At 42.1% G+C, this 23,438-nt stretch overlaps 2 protein-coding genes across 6 annotated transcripts in view; one reads left to right on the top strand and one right to left on the bottom strand.

Annotated features, from left to right (window-relative positions):
• Nucleotides 1–4,687: 4,687 nt before the first annotated feature.
• On the bottom strand, nucleotides 4,688–5,120 carry LOC126614923 (ubiquitin-conjugating enzyme E2 36-like). Its single transcript, XM_050282625.1, has one exon. It carries the CDS (start codon nucleotides 5,034–5,036, stop codon nucleotides 4,728–4,730), a length of 309 nt encoding a protein of 102 aa, XP_050138582.1. The 5' UTR covers nucleotides 5,037–5,120; the 3' UTR covers nucleotides 4,688–4,727.
• Nucleotides 5,121–20,984: 15,864 nt separating this feature from the next.
• The window catches only part of LOC126614906 (uncharacterized), a 41,787-nt gene continuing 39,333 nt past the window's right edge, over nucleotides 20,985–23,438 (top strand). For 2 of the 5 annotated variants that reach the window (XM_050282599.1, XM_050282598.1), the window contains exons 1-3: nucleotides 20,985–21,131; nucleotides 21,929–22,585; nucleotides 22,670–23,398. In XM_050282599.1, the coding sequence (XP_050138556.1) occupies nucleotides 21,962–22,585; nucleotides 22,670–23,398 (1,353 nt within the window). In that variant the 5' untranslated portion in view covers nucleotides 20,985–21,131; nucleotides 21,929–21,961. The remainder of the gene's footprint in view (nucleotides 21,132–21,928; nucleotides 22,586–22,669; nucleotides 23,399–23,438) is intronic. The other 3 variants (XM_050282601.1, XM_050282600.1, XM_050282602.1) reach the window with 2 other exon arrangements.

Raw genomic sequence — 23,438 nt, 5'->3', positions numbered from 1 at the left:
ACGATCTCAAAGAACTCAACTTAGGCACAAGTGAGGAACCGAAGCCTATCTTCGTGAGTGCATTACTAAGTGTAGACGAGATAGAGAAGTATTACCAGCTGCTATTAGAGTTCAAGGACGTCTTTGCTTGGACCTACAAGGAAATGCCCGACCTCGACCCTATCATTGCTGTGCATCATCTTGCAGTTAAGCCTGGAACGCGACCAATAAAGCAAACTCAAAGACGTTATCGATCCGAGCTCATCCCACAGATCGAGGCCGAGATTGACAAGTTGATCGAAGCAGGCTTCATTCGAGAGGTGCAATACCCCAAGTGGATCTCCAACGTCGTCATAGTCCTCAAGAAATCTGGACAAATACGTGTTTGCGTGGACTTCCGAGACCTCAATAATGCTTGCCCAAAGGATGACTTCCCCTTGCCAATCATTGAAATCATGGTGGACGCAACCACTGGCCATGAGGCACTATCATTCATGGACGGCTCTTCTGGATACAATCAAATTCGTATGGCTCTTGAAGATGAGGAACTAACAGCCTTCCGCACTCCAAAAGGTATCTACTGCTACAAGGTGATGCCCTTTGGTCTGAAGAACGCTGGAGCTACATATCAACGCGCAATGCAGAAGATCTTCAATGACATGCTACACAAGAACGTAGAATGTTATGTAGACGATGTGGTGGTCAAGACAAAGAAAAGATCAAATCACTTGAAGGATTTGCGAGTAGTGTTCGAAAGGTTGCGAAAATACAACCTCAAGATGAACCCGTTAAAGTGTGCATTTAGCGTCACATCTGGAAAGTTCCTTGGCTTCATTGTCAAGCATCGTGGCATTGAAGTGGACCAATCAAAGATCAAGGCCATTCAAAGCATGCCCGAGCCAAGAAACCTGCACGAGTTGAAAAGTCTACAAGGACGGCTAGCCTTCATCAGACGCTTCATCTCCAACCTTGCAGGGCGTTGTCAACCGTTCAGTCGACTCATGAAGAAAGATGTCTCGTTCATATGGGACAAAGCATGCAACAATGCTTTTGAAAGCATAAAGAAGTATTTATCAAGTCCACCTGTCCTGGGGGCACCTGTACCAGGGAAACCGCTCATATTGTACATTGCTGCTCAGGAAAGTTCAGTTGGAGCACTCTTGGCACAGGAAAACAAGGCCCAGAAAGAAATAGCGCTCTACTACCTCAGTCGAACGCTTACCGGCGCTGAATTGAACTACTCCCCAATAGAGAAAATGTGCCTGGCCTTGATGTTTGCCATCCAGAAGCTCAGACATTACATGCATGCTTACACCATCCACTTGGTTGCTAAAGCTGACCCGGTCAAATACGTCATGTCTAAGCCCGTTTTGACAAGGCGACTAGCTAAATGGGCATTACTTCTCAATCAATACGAGATCATCTACGTCCCAGCTAAAGCCGTCAAAGGACAAGCGCTAGCAGACTTCCTTGCCGACCATCCAATCCCAGCCGATTGGAAAATCTCGGACGACTTGCCCGACGAAGAGGTGTTCTGCATCAACATATTCCCGACATGGACGATGTTCTTCGACGGATCTGCACGAGCAGACGGAGCGGGGGCAGGAGTAGTATTCATGTCGCCACAAAGGCAAGTACTACCTTATTCATTCCAGCTAAGTGAATTATGCTCCAACAATGTCGCTGAGTACCAAGCACTGATTATCGGGCTCCAAATGGCAATCAACATGGAAATCGCAGCCCTCGAGATATACGGCGACTCCAAGCTCATAATCAATCGACTCCTGACTGAATATGAAGTGAGGAAAGATGACCTTGTCCCATACTTCCGGCTGGCAACACAGTTGCTACAAAGGTTTGAGGCCGTAACACTAGAACACGTGCCAAGAAAAGAGAATCAAATGGCAGACGCTCTCGCCAACCTAGCCTCGAGCATGACATTAGGAGAAGACGAAGCTACAAACGTGCCAGTCTGCCAAAGATGGGTAATCCCGCTTATCACCGAAATGGTATTAAGTGATGCAAACGTTATTTCAATACTTCCGGTCAACGTTGAAGAATGGAGACAGCCTCTGATCAACTACTTGGAGCACGGAATGCTTCCAGATGATTCGAAACACCGCTCTGAAATACGTCGACGAGCACATCGCTTCCTCTATTACAAAGGGACACTCTACCGGCGATCGTTTAAAGGGGTACTTCTGAGATGCCTAGGCGAGGAAGAAGCCAATCAAGCCATGGAAGAAGCACACTCAGGAATATGTGGAGCGCACCAGTCCGGACCAAAGCTTCATTTCCAGCTCAAAAGAATGGGTTATTACTGGCCAAGCATGGTAAATGACTGCCTAGAATACGCCAAAAGGTGCCAAGCCTGCCAATTTCACGCCAACTTCATACATCAACCGCCTGAACCATTACACCCCACAGCTACTTCATGGCCGTTCGATGCATGGGGATTGGATGTCGTAGGACCAATTGCGCCAAAGTCATCTACAGGAGAGGCTTACATCCTGGCTGCAACAGATTACTTCTCTAAGTGGGCTGAGGCCATACCCCTGAAGGAAGTCAAGAAGGAAAATGTCGTCTGTTTCATCAAGGGACATATCATCCATCGATATGGGGTGCCTCGCTACATTGTCACCGACAACGGAAAGCAGTTCTCAAACCGACTCATGGACGAGCTCTGCGAGAAATACAAGTTCAAGCAGCGCAAATCCTCCATGTATCATGCTCCGGCCAACGGTCTTGCAGAAGCATTCAACAAGACATTGTGCAACCTCCTGAAGAAGGTAATCGGTAGAACAAAGAAAGACTGGCATGAAAGAATAGGCGAAGCCCTATGGGCATACAGGACAACATATAGAACGCCTACCCAAGCCACACCTTATTCTCTTGTATATGGCGTAGAAGCTGTTCTACCACTCGAAAGTCAAATCCCCTCGCTAAGGATGGCTATACAAGAAGGCTTGACTGACGAAGAGAATGCAAAGTTGCGTCTTCAAGAACTGGAGGCACTGGATGAGAAAAGACTCGAAGCCCAGCAACACCTGGAGTGTTATCAAGCTCGACTTTCTAAAGCTTTCAACAAGAAAGTTCTCCCTCGATCTTTTCAAATGGGAGATCTCGTCCTTTCATTGCGTAGGCCTATCATCACAACTCACAAGACAAAAAGCAAGTTCACGTCAAAATGGGATGGACCATACGTAGTACAAGAAGTCTACACCAATGGTGCCTACTTAATCATGGCGGAAGACGACTTGAAGATCGGCCCTATCAACGGCAGATTCTTGAAGTGCTACTACCCCTGAAAGGCAACAAATACCATGCTCCTTGTCTGCACGAGTTGAAACTGCAAACGACACCAACACTCCTTGCCTGCATGAGTTAAAGCTGCAAATGGCACAAAAAAATAAAATACCAAAAAAAAAATATATATATATATATCTATGTATTTGAACTACGTTACGACTTGATCTATTCTTTGGAGGGGTACGTAGGCAGCTTGAATATTCAAAATTTGAGTTCAGTCACACCAAAATAAGGAATAAAGATTTTATTAAAAGTTTTGATGCTATTACAATTTCTTTGTACAAAAAAAAAAGAAAAAAAAAAGAGATAAATGTTTTATGTATTTACAAAATATATATATAAATGGCTACAAGAAGCAACCCCTTTAGCCAAAACACTACAAGCGGCTCCCAGAGCCCAATCTCTCTGCAAGTCAAAGCCCAGGCCCCTCTCCAATTTACTGGCCCAGAAGCCCAGAGACCGGCTGATGCCATAGGCCACGCAAGAGGCCCATTCTGCTTCTTCTTCGTCGATGGGATCGTGTTGATGACCCTCATCGCGCCGAATTCGTCAAGTGCCAGGTTCGACTTGCTTCCCTTCCAGTTCAACTTGGGCGAGTCAGAATGCTGGACCGGTTCTTAGGGCCTCGCCGGGCCCGTCAGATCCAGAGGGCGCTGCGGCACAGAACGGTGACTTTTTTGTGCTTGTTCTTAACTGTCGTCGTCTTGCGCGACACAATCGGCGCCAGGAAGTTCGGAACACCAGCAGCAAGCGATTCTTCAAGCACTCCGAGATAAAGCAGAAGCAAATCCAGAAGCTTTGGGAGCAAGAGAAGCGCGAATTAGAAGCCAAAGCCCAACGCTGAGCCACCGCGGCATCTTCCTCCGCCTAAACCCTCCTTCCATTTATCATTTATTTAAATATTAATTTTTTATTTCCCGGCTAAAGAAAAAGGGAAAAATGATAAGGCTGGAAAACCACGGCGACCAGGAGGTCGACCTACACGCATTCCGAGACGACATGGAATCTCTCGTCCTCACGAGCCACCCTCATCCAACGACCTCCCTATGACTATGGCGCCTGCAATCAGCGGCGAGATCTCGCAGATCCACCACCAGAAGCACCACCTGACTTACATCACCAACTGCAAAAAAATCGATGTCGGCGGCGATCCAATGGACGATGGTCGGGATGGTCGCCACCTGGTACGGCTCCAACATCGGTATCCTGCTTCTAAACAAGTACCTGCTCACGAACTGCGGCTTCCGGTTTTCGATCTTTCTGACGCTCTGCCACATGACGGTTTGTTCGGTGCTCAGCTACGTCGCCATAGCTGTGATGAAGGTGGCCCCATTGCAGAGCTTGAAGTCAAAGGTTCAGTTAGCCAAGATCTCCGGGCTCAGTGTCGTTTTCTGCTTCTCCGTCGTTTCCACTCCTTTGCTGTCTCAACAGCTTCTCCTTCATTTGTCTTCCAGTGCTTTGCAAATGTTCTCAGAAAGCGGATCATCAGGATTTGGAGTACTCAGAAGTGCTTGAATGCTCAGCAATACTGTATGGATTTGAAGGGCTGGACTCCATTTGTCTTTCAGAATATCGAGGCATATCCTCCCAAGCTTGTCAATGTTAGGATGATATATTTTTGTCAGGAAACGGACCTTTGGAGGTGCCATTGGATATTCTTCAGGAGAAGCACTGATTCCAGGAGCTGGTTCGCTGAGAAGCCTCTGCGTCTCCTTGATAATTCTTCTCGGAAGATTACTGTTCGCCATCAAATCTCTTATTCTTCTCTTGAGAGTTGGAGGACTCCAGAAGCCGAAGACTCAGAAGCTCTCTCTCTCTCTGTGAAGATCAGAAGCTGAAAGCCAAAGGGACCAACAAAATGGGGGAAATCTGGTCAACAGCTTTTGCTAATAGGGAATAATGCGGAGAAGTTATAAAATTTCAGTTTCTCGATCGGATGTTGAACAACATCGCCTTGAGCAGCCTCACCTCCTGGAATCTTCTCGCAAGCTTGCCGTGCTCCATCTTCTTCGTCTTTAGCTCACCCACGGTAACATCAAGACCACCCAACAGCCGCGTCACCTTCGAGCTTGTTCCGTGATAAGTCTATGCTGCCCATCCAACTTCCTCCATGCTACCCCCTCGTCTTCATCTCTCGAGTCACGGCGGAACACTGCAAACAAGCTCATTCTTCCTCCGCGACGGCAGGCAGGCTATGCAACGGGTCTGCAATGGCTGTGCTCGGTGGCAGTGCAACGGGTGTACAGCGGCTGTGCTCTGTGGCTGTGCTCAGTGGCAGTGCAACGGGTGTGCAATGTCTGTGCTTAATGGTTGTGCTCAGTAACAGTAGTGGTGGAGCGTCTTCCTCTGCACCTCCGCCTTGGCCGCTGCCTTTGAATGAGATTGACAAAAACAAAGTTTGTCAATACACACCCAAAGACCTCCTCCGTCTCTTGCCTCGCAGCTGCCAACAACTTCAAAGACCGCTGTCAAACGACTAGCCGGCCGAGAAGCGCTTCCTCAAACTCCAACTCTCCGTCCGTCTTCATCCGCTCCCTGCAAATTCCTCTACCCACCACCCAAATTTATACAAAAAGAAATACAATTAAAAAAAAAAAAAAGGTGGTGGTGCATCTGGCACCACGTGAAAAAGAGGAATGGTGGATCAAAGATGGGGTACAACCCATGACAGATCAAAAGTTTCTGATGGTGCATGGGCACCATGTGCAAAAAGAAAAAAAAAATTGTTGTAAAAAAAAATAAAATAATAAATAAAAAAAAAACGATGGAACTTGGTGCATCCAGCACCCCAAAAAAATGCATAGAGAGAAATAGAAGGTTCATTTTATTTATTTTTCTGGGAATTTCACATACATTTGCATTATACATAAAAGAAATAATAAAAGAAATAATAAAAATAAATAAATAAATAAATAAATAAATCATCAAATCAAATCAAATTTACAAGAGGGGATATTCAAGGACGATCAGGTGCCGCCTCACAACTCGGCGGAGCTCCAGGAAGAGAAGGCGTCGAAGGTCGGCCGTTTGAAGCCTCAGCAGTCGGTACAGCCCCAGAAGACGAAGGTAAATGCTGCTGGAACAAACCCACAAACCTCCGATGATCAAGTAAAATCTGACCATCAGATTTCTGCATCTGGTCAATTTTCCTTTTCATGTTGGTGGCATAGTTGTGTGCAAGCTTGTGCAGCTGTTTATTCTCATGCTTGAGCCCCCTAATCTCCTGTTTGAGACTCATCACTTCAGCCGCCAACGATTCAACTTGACGGGTTCGAGCAAATAGGCGTTGGGCCATGTTGGACACAGAACCCGCGCACTGCACACTAAGGGCCAGAGACTCCTTAACAGCCAACTCATCAGACCGCTTGGAAAGCAGTCTGCTATCTTTGGGAGTGACAAGGTTCCGGGCCACCACCGCGGCGGTCATATCATTCTTCATCACCGAATCCCCAACGGTAAGAGGACCAGTAGGGGATATGAATGATGGGCGCCATATGTTATCTGGAGAAGACGGGACTACCTCTTCACCAAGGTTCAAATCAAAACGACGGTCGGAAGGTCCATACATTTTCAAAGTGTTGAAGGAAGAAGAGATCGGACAAATCAAGATCTTAGAAGTACAAGAGGGGATTTTTCACAAGCGAAAATTCAAGTGTGCTTTGAAACGAACTGCATGCCTCTATAAAAAATCAGCACTCGACGGGATTTCAGAGATCGAAGAGGCGAGCTCAGAATTCGAAGAGGCCATTCAAAAATCGAAGAGACAAGCTCAGAAATCGGAGAAGCATCTGGCTTTTCCAGACGTGTCGGCACCCGTCACACGCAAACTCGGCTTTGCGGAAATCACGGGCAATTTGTCGAAGCGCCGATCCCAGATCTCGAAGAGGCGCCAGTCTTTTTCAACCACGTTAGCACCCATCACACGCGAACTCAGCTTTGCGGAAATCACGGGTAATTTGTCGAAGCGCCGATCTCAGTTATCGAAGAGGCGCCAGTCTTTTTCAGCCGCGTCAACACCTGTCACATGCACACTCATCTTGGCGGAAATTACGGACAATTTATCGAAGATTTCTGATAAAGAAGAAAGCACGTGAAGCCATATAGATCAATCATGCATGGGTTGCCGACACGAGTGAAAGAATAGTACCTCTACAGGTATCAAAGAACTTCCTATAATTGTCTACCTTCGCCTTCCATAGCAAGGCAGACATACAAAGCCTTTCTTCATCTCCAAAAAAATGCTTTCCCAACGAAGCCTCTCGAGTCATTCACTGTTCCTTATTCCTTGGGGTACCTCTGCAAGCCAATGACCCCAAAGCAAAAGTATCTCATATCACCAGGGTAGAAAGCAAGAGTATCTCATATCATGCGTTCTCTCTGTCCTTTCCTTTGTCCTTGTTCTTACCTACAAAGACAAGGATAAAGAAAACAATGTGCCGGAACTTCCACTCAAACTCGGGTAAGGAACCGACTGCTTGGAACCCTTCCCTGATTGCCTACCTAGCACTGCTCTCGAGTACTCGTTTCCCACTGCTGCTATACTTCCAAAGAAGCTGCCACATCTGCCTGGAGAACAGATAAGGCAAGTGAAAATGATACCTTGCAGCATGTGGAGACAAGGTACAGAAGAAACAAGCAGAGAAGAATGCAGCATGCTCAGTCAACTCGGCAGAAAGAGTCTGAGATGAAGAACTCGTTTTGACCCTCAAATTCTTGGGTCGACTTACTAGGCGTTGTGAGCTGCACGTGCCGATTCACCACCCTTGAATCGAATCCTTAAAGATCAAGTCACCGACTGGAAGAAAAGCCCATCAATCTTGAAGATCATACCGTTGACCAAACCGCTCAGGTGTGAATTAGAAAGATTGAACAAAGAAACAGGTTGTCACCTTTACCTCGTGCCTGCTTGCCATGTGTTCGAGTCAACCTTTAAGAATCAAGCCTCGACGGCCCTTGAGGAAATCACAAGTCTGATTCAAGATCAAGTGTCTACCACCCTTGAATCAAAACCTAGTTCAAGAATAAGCTGTGGAAAATCAACAATTGCAGGAATCCAGAAAATCCTCCAACCCAGTTCAAGATCAAAGCTATGGAAAGTCAACAAAACGCAAAAATAAATACGTGCCGATTCATCCACTACCAAAGCCAAAGATCATCTACCACATGAAGCTCCCTGTGGCCCAATTTCAACCTTTAAGACCAAGCCTCGACGGCCCTTGAAGAAATTTCAAACAAAAGTTCAAGAACAAGCATCAATGGCCCTTGAAGAAATCTCAAGCCCAATTCAAGATCAAGCCTCAACGACCCTTGAAGAAATCTCCAGTCCATTTCAAGATCAAAGCCTTAACGGCCCTTGAATCGACATCTACAGTAAGGGACTTCAAAACACATCTCTTACACGTGATAAGCACATGTATACGACGCGCCTTGAAGTGGGGGCATTTGTAGACATCGAAATTTCAGTAAATAAATGTTGACTGATAAATCAAAGTTTCAACGCTCATGTATTACATAAATTTTACACGTAGCATGTGACTCGATGAAAAATTGAAATGGGTCAGAAAAGGCATCAAATATGACATGTGTCAACGCCTGGCAGAGATGATTTATTTCATCTGGAATATTATATTCAAAGTTAGGCCTTGGAAAATTCTATAAATACAAGCCCATTTCATTCATTTGGGAGGACCAAGTCTAAGAGGCAAAACGCTTGAAGCTCTGAAGCTCTGAAACTCCGAAGCTCTCAAGCATCCAGATTTCCCGAAGAATCAAGAAAGCCCTCTTCGTTCTTCGTTCATCGTTCTTCCAAGATCAAGTCCCGACGACCCTTGGATCAACAATCATCCACCTTCAAGATCAAGCCCCCGACGGCCCTTGAAGAAAGCGTTCATCGTTCATCAACTGTTCATCCTCAAGGATCAAGCCCCAACGGCCCCTTTGGATCAACAACATCAATCAATCCACACATCCAACTGTTCTTCGAAATCAAGCCCAAAAGCCCTCGAAGATCCGTTCAAGCCCAAAAGCCCTCGAAGATCCGTTCAAGCCCAAAAGCTCTCGAAGATCCGTTCGTCACTATTCTTCGAGTTCAAGCCCAAAAGCCCTTGGAGATCCGTTCATCACTGTTCTTCAAAGATCAAGCCCAAAAGCCCCTTTGAAGATCCGCTCAAATCCACCTTCAAGATCAAGTCCACGGCCCTTGAAGAATTGTTCATCCAAGATCAAGCCTCGACGACCTTTGGATCAACGAAACATCCACCAATCAACACCTTACGGAGATCGAATCAGAGGATCAAAATAGAGAGAGATTGTAACCCAAAATCATCAAATACAAATATTTGTTTGTGCACGTTGTTCTTGTCTCTTTCGTTTCAGGAATTTTCCGTGTTCACAATAATATAAAATAAAATAAAACTAATGAAAAATGCTTGAAAAATTTAAGTTTTAACGATAAAGACAAAATAAATGGTAAAATAAATAGTACAAGGAAGGGTAAAATAAATAGTACCAGGATTGACTTTTTAGTGTAAAAATATGATTTTTCGTTAAAGTGAACAGTACAAGTTGCTTTTCATTAAAGTTCTAAAAAAATAAAAAATAAAAACTCTTTATTCGGAAGTTTGCATTATTTTATTTTGAGGTATTCATCAATCCCCCTAAACTTGTGAATATTGGCCAATTTCCCCCCTCAACTTTAATTTTGGCCAATTTCCCCCCTCAACTCTCATAATTAGTCAATTTCCCCCATCAACTTTAATTTGGCCAATTCCCCCTCAACTCTCATAATTAGTCAATTTGCACCCTACTGTTAATTTTTTAATTTGATCATAATTAAACAAGTGTGTGTAAGAAATTAAATAAGATGTATGTTAATCATTTTCCTATGTCTTTATCCTATTACAAATAGATTAAAATTTAGAATTTTACAATTTATCATAGATAATATTATTAGTCATAATAAATCAGTATGGAGTAATTTTATTTGATTTTTTACTATACAAAATTGATAACGAAAATGATTGATGTGTACATTTTTGTATGTGAATACAATTTTCTTTATAAAAGTGAAAGCTAAGTTCAAGTAAATTGTAAAGAATCGAGCTTTAGTGCAAAAATGGCTAGTCAATTCATAATTTTTGACTCCTTATTAAGAATAACTCATTTTATTGAAATATGTCTGATCCATGAGTTTAGGATTATTATTTCTTCTTCTACATGCTTTAAACCCGATTCATAATTTTTTCTTATAATCAACTCATATCACATACTAATTGTATTATGTTTTTGTACATTTTACCCTATATTATGCAGGTGAGTTTATGTTAATTTTAGTACTTTGTTATTTGAAAGATTGAAAGAAAAAAAAAGATGGAAAATTAAAAAAAAAATTAACAATAGGGTGCAAATTGATTAATTATAAGAGTTGACGGGGAAAATTGGCTTAATTAAAGTTGAGGGGGAAATTGATTAATCATGAGAGTTGAAGGAGAAATTGATCAAAATTAAAGTTGAGTGGGAAATTGGTCAATGATCACAAGTTCAGAAGAATTGATGAATTCTCTTTTATTTTTGGGTTGATTTTGGTGAAATCAAATCTGGGTGTGCGGCTTTGTTGTTGGTGAGATCTCTCTAACAAAAGAAGCAAAGATGAGATGGGGCCGGCGGGGAAAGTGCGGTTGATCTCCATCAGCCACCTTCGAGTCCACTGATTCGGACCAGCGAGTTCGTCATATCAGATCGGTGCATACTCAACCTGTTCGACAGGAAAGATCCGCTGTTCTGACTCCTTCCTTAGTTCTTGTGGAGGCTGCAACGAGATGATCTGGCTACGACGTCGGCGAGCATATACATGTCTTCTTTGGCATAAATCGGTCCGATTTTCTTTGAAACGGCAGTGGATCGATTCGAATGATGGTTGGAAGAAATCAAACGGTTGTTGATGGAGAACGGACGGACGGACGGAGGCGGAAATGAGAAGGTGCAGCGAAAGCCCCAGTTGGTGATGGGATTCGAAGAGAGGGAAAATGATAAATGAGAGAGAGGCTCGGTGAGGGGAGGACGAAGGGACGCGTGGTTTTGGGCACACAGCTGAATCCATCCCGTCGCAGCCTGCCATGGCGTTCTGCTTGTACACCTATTCTCATCTTTGCTTCGTTCTGTTGGAGAGATTTCACCAACGACAAAACCTGCACACCCAGATTTCATTTCATCAAAATCAACCCCAAAAATAAATAAAATCATACAAACTTTTAAATTAAGAGATTTTTTTTTAAATTAAGTTTAATTGTTAAATAAAAAATTAATAAAAATTAATAATTTATTGTTAATTAATTAATTTTTTATTCAATTTTACAAAGGAGTGGGCCATGCTCCTGCCACGTCATCATTTAACAGTTAAATTGACAGAAAACTGAACGGAGATATAACATTGCAACGAATTCAAAAGTTGAGGTATAACATTGCGATGTTTAAAACATGAGGTATGTGATTGTGATTCGACTCATAATTGAGGTAGTTTTGTGTAATATATCCTTTTTATTAACGTGAGTGCTTTGTCACCTAAAACATCACGCCTAAAGGTATCAATCTCATTCCTTAACTAGGAAGAAATTAGTGAGTTGGATTCAAAATCTTTTAAATTTAGATATAAAATTGTTACTTCCGCTTTGGGAGAGATTTTGTTTATTGTATTGAAAACACGATGTAGTACACAAAATATCATAACAAGTGGTTGGAGTCTTAAATAAATTTTTTTAACTATAACACTTGGTGTACTAAACCATATTTCCGTCATAATAAAAAAAATTCTTAGCTTTCAAGTAACATCTATTCTTGTGGAAAGCAAAAATGGTGACGCCTCCCTAACTTTACATTTTTTTAATTAAACAATAATGTCAAACTGAATAGTGGAAAGAAAATGTCGTGAAACAAAGCGATCACTTTACTTTGGATCCGACTTCTCTACCCTCTCAGTTTCTATACACTCTCATCTCCTCCTATTTTATGTGATCACGGTTAAGCCACGTCAATATTTTATAATAATTTTATTTATAGAGATAATAAGACAAAAGATAATAGTGATATAAAATATTAACGTAGCTTAACCGTAACCTCACAAATAGAAATGAATGAGAGTGTATGGGAACTGAGAGGGCAGAGAAACCACATCCCTTTACTTTTTAACACTTAACTCTCTCTCCAAACTATTCGCAAGATTTTTCAAATAAAAATAGGGTTTGCCGGTTTGAGATAATATATTTGTGACAATTGCTCACTGACCTGGTTCTTATATGGATGATATTATTTTTACATTGTGTTTTTGAAAAACTTGTTCTTTTGTGATAATAGATGAGTTTCCTTGCTATTTCTGTTATTATCTGCACAACAACTTACACCATGAGCCCTAATCGGAACCGTTCATTTTGCAACAAATACACGTACTGCGATTTGAACAAAAGACGAAGTCAAAGCCAAAAAATTTCTCTGCTACAATCCATGGCTAACAAGTTTGAAGTCCTTGCTGTTGCTGAACAATGTGATGAACAAAGTTATTTACATAGAAGCTGATAATGATTTTATTGTTGTTCTCTTCAGTTTCTTGACAATTCCAGTGGGAACAATTATCAGGCTTTCCAATCGTTATTATTTTCCACTGGGAATTGGTTGCTTGAAAAACTTATATGAAGGTTGAAACTTCCACTTTTAGGTAGCTTCTTTCATGGCGACTCTGCTATAATTAAGCATCCATCCCTTACCATCGTCGGGGATAGAGGATGCATTTGTTGTTAAATTTAAACTTTGGACTTTGTTCCTTGGTTTTGGGTTTTTCTTTTAATTTCCCTTGTTTCTGTTTTTTGGGTTATTTTCTGCTGGGGTAATGGCAATAACAACTTTAATAGCACGAGTCCATCGTCATCGTAGCGTTTTGTGTAAACGCTATAATAATATGTGTAATTTTCTCGGACTAAATTAAATCATAATCAAGCAGATTACTCAGACAGAATCAGTCCAAACATATCAACAGTACAAGAATATACATTTCAGAAAGGGAAAAAAACATAAAATTAAAGATCAAACATTTTTGTGCCTGTTATGGGCCACCATTTTAAAGAAAAAACCCATGAGTCTAGGTGCATGTTATGGGCAACCACTTTAGCTATAGCTTTTCAAAAAGGGTACTAGTCATTCAATGCCAATATATATTTTCTTAATTTTTAGCAGCTGAATTAAATGAATTGAAGAAATCAATGAATAAAAATTAACAATAGTGTATGAGACATAAAAAGAAGTGTTTAAATAGCCCTACTTTTTTTTAATACGAGTGATATGCCACATAATAAACAATCAAACTCGAGGTTAACAAAAATCTAACTTAAAACATCACCCCTTAAAAGTATCAATCTCAATCCTTAACTAGGAAGAAATTTGTGAGTGGGATTCCAACGCTTTGAAATTTTAAATATAAAATTTTCTTACTTTCACTCTTAGGTAACATCTCCTTGTCAAAATCTAAGGAGAATATCTCAAAAGTGGAAGTCTACGAAGAGTCTACTATCTTATATTTTATAATATTAACACATAAATTGACGTCTTGAGATGGCAAAGAATCTACGAAGTGTCTCACTTTAAAAGTCTCATTGACATTTTTCTTTTTCTTTTTTTAATTAAACAATATGTCAATGTGTTGTGTAGATACTAATTTAGTATGATGTTTTTCATTCGATTATTAATGGAAGTCAAATATATTTTCTTAATGGGAACGGATAGGGTGATATTACTCGTTAATTTTAACCGATTGAGTTTGGTTCATATCATATTATCAATTCATTTTAACGAATTTGACACAACACGATCCATTAAGATATAGTGTATGTCACGAAAACGACACGAAAAAGACAAATATGACACCCGATTACCAAGTCTAATTTTAGCTTTAGCTTTCCAAAAAGGGCACATGTCATGCAATGTCAATATATTTTTTCTATGTGGTGCAATCCACTTACCCCTTTTTACTTCTTATACACTCCTCTTAATTTCCGGTTGTTGGATCAAATAAATTAAATAATATTAATAGATAAAAACTAACAAAAATGTACAAAGTAAAAATGAGTGTGTGAAGATAACTACTTTTTTTAATACGAGTGCTATGCCACATATTAAAAATCAAACTCGTCGTCAACAAAAATCTAATCTAAAACATCCCGCTTAAAAGTGTCAATCTCAATCCTTAACTAGGAAGAAACTAGTGAATTGGATTCCCAACGCTTTGAAATTTTAAATATAAAACTTTATTACTTTTAGGTAACATCTCCTTATGGAAAGTTAATAAGATTTTTTCAAAAGTGAGATTGTTTATAAATTATATGTCATCTCATATTTTATTTGCAAATTTTTATAAACTTGGCATGATAATTGACATTAAGCTGTGAACTAGAGTCTATGGAGAATCCTAATTTTTTTTTATAGGATGGAGAATTCCAATTTAAAAGAGTCTATTTAGCATTGTTTTTTTAATTAACTAATAATGTCAAATCTACTGTAGCATTCTTGTTATGAAAAGATAATGTTGTGTCTAGCCAAAAAAAAAAAAAACTAATTAAAATAACTTGAAAACTTTGAGTTTTAACGATAAAGACAAAATAAATGGTAGAGTGAATAGTACCAATATTGACTTTTTAATGTAAAAATATGGTTTTTCGTTAAAGAGTAGTGAGAGTTTTTCGTTAAAGTTTCCAAAATAAAAAAGATAATGTTGTGAAACAAAGCAATCACTTTACTTCCTCCTCTCACTTTACTTTTTATCACTATATTCTCTCCAAAGTCGATGATCTTCCTTGTGTGCTTTCGTATATTATATCCATTACTTCGGCTCGCCAATTCAACCCGATGTCACGGGCCGCATGTTAAAAACAAAGAAAATGCCCAAGACATCATATATCTAAGCCCATGAAGCCATGTCTTCATGGAAGCTTCTGGAACGTCCCGGAGAAATCAAGAACGTGGCGGAGCATTCAAGATAATCTAGGGCATTCCGGAACATTCCACACCAGTGTACATATTTAAGCCTCACCTAGAATAATCTAGATTAGGCAAGTTGTATCTAGAACTATGCTAGATATTTTTGGATGTAAGTAGGGGATTCTAGAACCCTCCATTGAGGAGGTGACTTAGGCCTATAAATAGGAGGTAAGGCCATTTGGCCAAACCATCCAAGAATTGTAAGCAATTGTAAAGTTCTCTTAACTTTCAATACAAAGCTTCATTTCTCCCATCTTCCAAGTGATCTTAGCATTCTCCAAGTTATCTTAGCTTTCTTTGTGATTCGATCCGGGGAAGCGAGGCTTCGAAGGCTTACTTAGCTTGTTCGTCGAGGTATTCAAGTCTAAGTGCCGCACGGGCGGAAGGCTTAAAGAGTCATCCCGTGACAGCTGGTATCAGAGCCAAGCTCGTGAATCACTTGAAGGAAAGTAGGATATGGCAAGTGGAGAGATGGTGTCCGGAGTCTCCGACCTAAGGGAGCGTACTGCCGAGGTCCAAGATGTTGCCAAGAGCAAGCCAAAGTTAAAGGACTTGCAAGCATCGATGGAGACCATGGAAGAGCGACTCGAGAAGGTGGAACGAACCATACTCGAGTTCGATACTCGACTTGATGAGGATGTTGTCGACAAGGAGGAAATCCAAACCATGGTGGACAATGGTAAGGATGAATTGCGTGGCTTGGTGGAAGGGCTACGAGATGAGCTCCTTGGCGCTCTCAACACCATGGCAGACAAGATGCGGAGGGAAGTCCAGGTTCACCTTGACAACATAGAGGCAAGGTTTGTGGCGCTTCAAGAAGAGATAAAGGACACAAGGGAACTTAAGGGAGATGTGGCGTTTTGTAAAGAAGCAGTCGTGAAGCAATTCGTGCAAGGGTCGAGGGAAATCAAGGCGTTGGACTCCAAGGTAATCGACTCCTTTAAACCCAAATCCTATAATGGGAAGAGGGAAGCAAAGGAGCTCGACACATTCGTGTGGAACGTGGAGCGATACTTCAAGTACCTGAAGCTTGAAGATGACGAGTCCAAAATCTCAACGGCAACCATGTTCTTAGCTGACAATGCCCTTATGTGGTGGCGTCGTCGGAGCATGGAGATTGAGCAAGGTACGTTCTTTCTCACCACTTGGGATGAATTTAAGAAAGATCTTATGTTGCACTTCTATCCCCAAAATGCCAAGTACGAAGCCAAGGAGAAACTAAGGTGGCTCAAGCAAACGGGGAACGTCAAAGACTATGTCAACGCCTTCGTGAGCTTGTTATTCGAGGTGCCCAACATGTTAGAGGAAGACAAGCTCATGTACTTCATGAGTGGACTGCAAAATTGGGCAAAACTCGAACTACAAAGGAGACACGTGCAAACATTGTCTGATGCCATTGCCGCTGCCGAATCCTTGATTGAGTTTAAATCAAGCCACCAAGGTGATTCCAAGTCCACGGGGAAGAGGGGTAACCATGAGAGAAGTGGGGGAGAACATAAGCCGAAGGACAAGGCCGAGACAAGCAAACCGAAGGAGAAGAAAGCCGATAAGCATGACAAAGGCAAGGGTAAGTCTTGGCAACCCACTTGTTACCTATGCGACGGCCCTCACATGATGCGAGATTGCCCACAAAAGAAGGCCCTTAAGGCCATGGCCTTCAAGGAGGACAAGGCCGAGGAGAGTAACGATGCAACGATGGGATGCATCCGTCTACTGAATGCCATCCAGACAACCCTCCCACAACCTAAGGCTCAAGTTGGGGGAGGATCATTGTTCGTCGACGTCAAGACTGGTGACAAGACGACGCGTGTGTTGGTGGACACGGGAGCAACACACAACTTCATGACGTCGGAGGAAGCCACAAGGCTTGGCCTCCGAGTCACCAAGGAGCCCGGTAGCGTGAAGACGGTAAATTCCGCTGCCACCCCCATTGTTGGAGTTGCGCGCAATGTACACGTAGACATTGGCACATGGAAGGGAACAATCGACTTCACCGTAGTCAAGATGGACGACTATGGCGTAGTCATTGGGTTAGAGTTCATGGACAAGGTACGAGCCTTTCCCATTCCCTTCTACAATATTTTCTGTATCCTGGCCGACGGAAGACAACCTTGCCTAGTGCCATTGGAAAGGCAAGCCAAGAAGTGTACCCAGCACTTGTCGGCAATTCAATTTGCCAAGTCTTGGAAGAAAGGCGAGGCCACATTTCTTGCAACCCTAATGTTGAATGAAGGGGAGGAGAAGCACGGGCCTTTGCCAAAACAAGTGGAAGACGTCCTTGTGGAGTTTGCGGACGTGATGCCTAAGGAACTTCCAAAGAAGTTGCCACCAAGGAGAGAGGTCGACCATGCGATTGAGTTGGAGCCTGGTGCTAAGCCTCCCTCCAAATCACCTTATAGGATGTCGCCACCCGAGTTGGAGGAATTGAGGAAGCAACTCAACGAGCTGCTTGATGCTGGCTACATCCAACCCTCCAAGTCCCCATATGGTGCACCCGTCTTGTTCCAACGCAAGAAAGAAGGTAGCCTAAGGTTGTGCATCGACTATAGAGCATTGAACAAGATTACCATCAAGAACAAGTACCCACTTCCGTTGATCGCCGACTTATTCGATCAACTTGGTGAAGCAAGGTACTTCACAAAGTTAGATCTTCGATCGGGATACTACCAAGTGAGGATAGCCCCTGGAGACGAATCGAAGACGGCGATGGTGACCAGATATGGAGCGTTCGAGTATAAAGTCATGCCATTTGGTCTAACCAATGCCCCCGCAACATTCTGCACATTGATGAATAAGGTATTCCATCCTTATCTTGACAAGTTTGTCGTGGTTTACATTGATGATATCGTTGTCTATAGCAAGACATTGGAGGAGCACGTCAAGCACTTGCGCATAGTGTTCAAGACCCTTCGGGAGCATGAACTCTATGTCAAGAAGGAGAAATGCTCCTTTGCCACAAAAGAAGTAGAATTTCTTGGCCACAAGATAAAGGAGGGGAAACTTATGATGGAAAAGGGCAAGATCAAGGCCATTCAAGAGTGGGAACCGCCGACCAAGGTACCAACACTACGATCCTTTCTGGGGCTAGCCAACTACTATCGGAGATTCATAAAAGGGTATTCAGCTATAGCGGCACCCTTAACAGACCTTCTTAAGAAAAACAAGGCATGGGAATGGACGGACCGGTGTCAAGAGGCCTTTGAGAGGTTGAAGAAGGCCTTAATGGAGGAGCCTGTACTAAGGTTGCCCGACCTTAGTAAGCCATTCGAGTTGCACACTGATGCTTCCGACTTTGCCATAGGAGGAGTGTTGATGCAAGAGGGACATCCGATAGCCTATGAAAGTCGCAAGCTAAACAATGCCGAGAAGAGGTACACGACCCATGAAAAGGAGATGACCGCCATCGTCCATTGCCTTAGAGTTTGGAGGCATTACTTGCTTGGTACCCCATTCGTCATCAAGACGGACAACGTTGCCACTAGCTACTTTCAAACCCAACAAAAGCTCACACCTAAGCAAGCAAGGTGGCAAGAGTTCTTAGCGGAGTTTGATTACAAGCTAGAGTACAAGCAAGGAAAGGAGAACGTGGTGGCCGATGCTCTGAGTAGACGAGTAGAGTTAATGGCTACGGTACTCAAGCCGCAAAGCCATCTCTTGGGCCGTGTCCGAGAAGGTTTATCACATGACGTCCAAGCCAAGAACATTGTGGAGTTTGTCAAGGATGGGAAGACAAGAAGGTTTTGGCTTGAGGACGGCTTGCTATACACCAAGGGCAAGCGGATCTATGTCCCAAAGTGGGGAAGCTTAAGGAAAGAAATCCTTAAGGAGTGCCATGACTCAATGTGGGCAGGACATCCTGGCACTCACCGCACGTTGGCTTTGGTGAGCGATGCTTATTATTGGCCACAAATGCGAGATGATGTAGATTCATACGTGAAGACTTGTCTTGTGTGCCAACAAGACAAAGTGGAACAAAAGCAACCGGGAGGACTGTTGGAACCACTTCCCACCCCATCAAGACCATGGGAATGTTTAACCATGGATTTCATCACACATTTGCCCAAGTCTGATGGATGTGGATCTATCTTCGTCGTGGTCGATAGATTCACCAAGTATGCCACTTTCATACCCGCACCTGTGGAGTGCACAGCCGAAGTAGCTGCACGCTTGTTTCTAAAGCACGTGGTGAAGTATTGGGGTGTTCCGAGGAGCATAGTCAGTGATCGAGATGCTCGCTTCACGGGTAGATTTTGGAAGGAGCTCTTCAAACTACTTGGCTCGAAGTTAGACTTCTCCACAGCTTTTCATCCCCAAACTGATGGACAAACGGAGCGGGTTAATGCATTGTTGGAGACTTATTTGCGGCACTATGTTAGTGCCAATCAACGAGATTGGGCTAAGTTACTTGATGTTGCCCAATTCTCTTATAACTTGCAACGTTCGGAGTCGACGGGGAAAAGTCCGTTCGAGTTGGCTATAGGGCAACAACCCTTGACCCCGAACACGGTCGTGACTGGCTACACGGGGAATAGTCCAGCCGCTTTCAAAACCGCTAAGGAGTGGCAATTAGCCCTCGAACTTGCTCGAGCTCATTTGGAGAAGGCTTCAAAGAAGATGAAGAAATGGGCGGATCGCAAGCGAAGGAATGTGGAGTTCCAAACTGGCGACCAAGTCTTTGTGAAGCTCAATGCGTCTCAACACAAGAGTACTCGTGGCTTGCACAAAAGCTTGTTGCGGAAATATGAGGGACCATTCCCTATCATCAAGAAGGTTGGCAAAGCCGCTTATGTTGTGGAACTCCCACCCCGTCTCAAGTTTCACCCGGTGTTCCATGTGAGCAACTTGAAGCCTTATCATGCGGACGATGAAGAACCAAGCCGAGGTGAGTCTCATCGAGCACCCCCTTTGATGACGGAGGCATTTGACAAAGAAGTGGAGAGCATTGAAGCCAAGCGTGTCGTGGTGCGACCAAGACAACCAAAGCATGTGGAGTACTTTGTCAAATGGAAGGGGCTACCATACTCCGAAGCAACATGGGAGAAGGAGACGTCCTTATGGCAATATAAGGACTTGATTCAGACATTTGAGAGGCAAGAGTCGACGAGGACGTCGACGGCTTAAGTGGGGGAGGATGTCACGGGCCGCATGTTAAAAACAAAGAAAATGCCCAAGACATCATATATCTAAGCCCATGAAGCCATGTCTTCATGGAAGCTTCTGGAACGTCCCGGAGAAATCAAGAACGTGGCGGAGCATTCAAGATAATCTAGGGCATTCCGGAACATTCCACACCAGTGTACATATTTAAGCCTCACCTAGAATAATCTAGATTAGGCAAGTTGTATCTAGAACTATGCTAGATATTTTTGGATGTAAGTAGGGGATTCTAGAACCCTCCATTGAGGAGGTGACTTAGGCCTATAAATAGGAGGTAAGGCCATTTGGCCAAACCATCCAAGAATTGTAAGCAATTGTAAAGTTCTCTTAACTTTCAATACAAAGCTTCATTTCTCCCATCTTCCAAGTGATCTTAGCATTCTCCAAGTTATCTTAGCTTTCTTTGTGATTCGATCCGGGGAAGCGAGGCTTCGAAGGCTTACTTAGCTTGTTCGTCGAGGTATTCAAGTCTAAGTGCCGCACGGGCGGAAGGCTTAAAGAGTCATCCCGTGACACCAGGAAGGTTTGTTCTTCAAGTTTCATGTTTTTTTTTTTTTTCTGGTACGGTTAAGTGTACGTCAGATGTTGAGTTAGGATTCTCATTAATGTTTGTGGGTAACATATTCAGATTTTGCATGTTGGAAGGTTGAAGGAGTTTCTGAACTAAGGTAATTAAGAACCTCTTTTTTGTTGTCTTATTTATTTTTTAACATGTTGGATCCTATATTAGTAGTACTTATATCATTTCTTGTGATCAATCCAAGCTTTTCTACGCAAAATGGTTCCCTTTATCAGGAAGGTTGACACTTCAAATTTCATATTACATAAAATGAAAAAAGAAAATAACAACGTCATATTGCGGGCATTTTGGTTTGGTTTTTAGGTCCTGATTTTCATTTTTGTGCTTGAGACACGAAGAAAGTATACAGGGAAAGTGACGAGAGAGGGGAAGAAATAAGGAAGAAAAAAATGAAAACAAAATCTTCAAAGTGAAAATGAAATGATTTTTGTTTCAACTCTCCCGAAATATATCCCCTCTATCACTAACTGAAACCAAAAACCAAAGATAACTTGGTTATCAAACAGTCACAATTCTAAAAAAGATTATTGGAAATTTTCTGAGAAAGATTTATGATTTTTTTTAACGTTTTTTTTTTTTCCAGAGAATTCAATAAGATGGTTATTTTTTTCAATCTTTTAGTATCATATTTGTTATCTGCTAGAAGATTTTCAAATAAAAATAGGGTCTGCCGGTTTTAGATAATCTGTTTCCTATAGCTTAAGCTATTTTTTTCCGCAAGATTTTATCTCTTTCCCAGTAGTTGATTTGTATTTTGAAGCTTCTTTCATGTTTGAGGAGGGAAACAACTTAACATCGGCACGGACTAGACAGGCTTTATTTCGGTTGTCATTATCCTACAACAAATATTTTTGACAATTGCTTACTGAATTTGTTCAACAACAGGATAGCAAGCCGACTTTATACTTTCTTTCAATCATGGCTGAAAAAAAGGCTGGGTCGAATGAGGATCTCGAAAATGTTATTATCTTGAAAGCCTTGGTGGACACGGGAAGCAACAAAGTTATCTTAGTAGAAGCCGACGGTGATTTTATTGATGTTCTCTTCAGTTTCTTGACAATGCCCATGGGAAGAATTGTCAGGCTTGCTGAAAATTCAGTACCAGTGGAAATAGGTTGTATGAGAAATTTGTATCAGAGTATTGAGAAAATTGACGTGCATGACTTCCGGTCAAATGCGTGTAGAGATATGTTGTTACTTCCCTGCAATGCTGCTGATTGTCAATGCAAGAACCTCAAGTTGAAAATTGACAATGGTAGGCCGACACGGTACTTTTTGTGCTATGACAGATGCTTCTTAAGCTATTATGGAGATATCCCCTGTCCTTTCTGTACTTGTCCCTTGACTAGGGAGATACATCTTCCGGTGGATAATACTCAAGCTGGAGGAGTCTTTGTGAAAGGGCCATCCAGGCTGATAATTACCGATGATTTACAGGTCATATCCCCAGTAAGTGCAGCAAGCATTTGTTTGTTTTCGAAGCTAGGGGTCACGGATTCTAAAACTACAGAGGAGTCGACTTTCAATATGGGAGTTCCGGAGGTAATTCTTTCTTGTACCATCAATTAATATTTTTTTTCATCAACAACAATAGAAGTGGTTTCTAACTTGATTTATATTTTCCAGGTTTTGGATTTGCTTATGCATTCGTTTGTATCAAAGACACCTTTGACTGAAACTCTTCTGAAGAACAAACCAATACCAAATTTGGGAGACGTACATTCCAGTCAAGGAACATCGATTGATTCTCAAATGCATGGCGACACAATCATTGAGGAAGAGAAAAACATTTCTCTTAAGATTGTAGTTAGCAAGTCTAAAAAAATTGTTTGTTATGCAGAAGCACAAGAGGATTTTGTTAATCTACTCTGCAGTTTCTTGACTCTCCCACTTGGGCTTATATTAAAAAAGATGCGAAATGTTTCATGGAAAGGCTGTCTTGATCAGTTGTACAAGAGTGTCGAAGATCTTGATGAGCAATACTTGATGTCAAATTACCACAAGGAATTGTTGGTCAATCCAAAGCTTGCACCTGGTTATCGATATGAGAAAACTCTGCTAGGAATCGAGGAGACGTCCTTTTATTATGTTGACAAGAAGTTAACTACTGATACATCCTGTATTCCTGATAATAGTTTAGTGGAGTCAGTTAAACTTGATGTTGTTGATCCCAAATCTCATGAAGATAAAGATAGAAGTGCTCAAGGATTTCTGAGAGGACCTGCTATCTTCACAGTGACTGACAATCTAGTTGTAAGACCGATATCTCCAATGCTTGAAATCTCTGTTCTTCAAGAATTAAAGGTACCTTTCACTGACATCGAGGATCATACCGTGCATGTGGGCAAGAGAGAGGTGAGTTCTCATTATAATGTTTGATTAACCTTACTGAAAG

This window comes from Malus sylvestris, chromosome 3 (assembly GCF_916048215.2).
Source record: "Malus sylvestris chromosome 3, drMalSylv7.2, whole genome shotgun sequence".
Classification (NCBI taxonomy): domain Eukaryota; kingdom Viridiplantae; phylum Streptophyta; class Magnoliopsida; order Rosales; family Rosaceae; genus Malus; species Malus sylvestris.
The sequence above is the reverse complement of the archived record's forward strand: the minus strand, read 5'-3'. Positions and strand labels throughout refer to the sequence as shown.

Excerpts from the sequence above, each read along its gene's own strand:
- LOC126614923 (XM_050282625.1), bottom strand. The coding sequence starts at position 5,036 with ATGGCGAACAGTAATCTTCCGAGAAGAATTATCAAGGAGACGCAGAGG.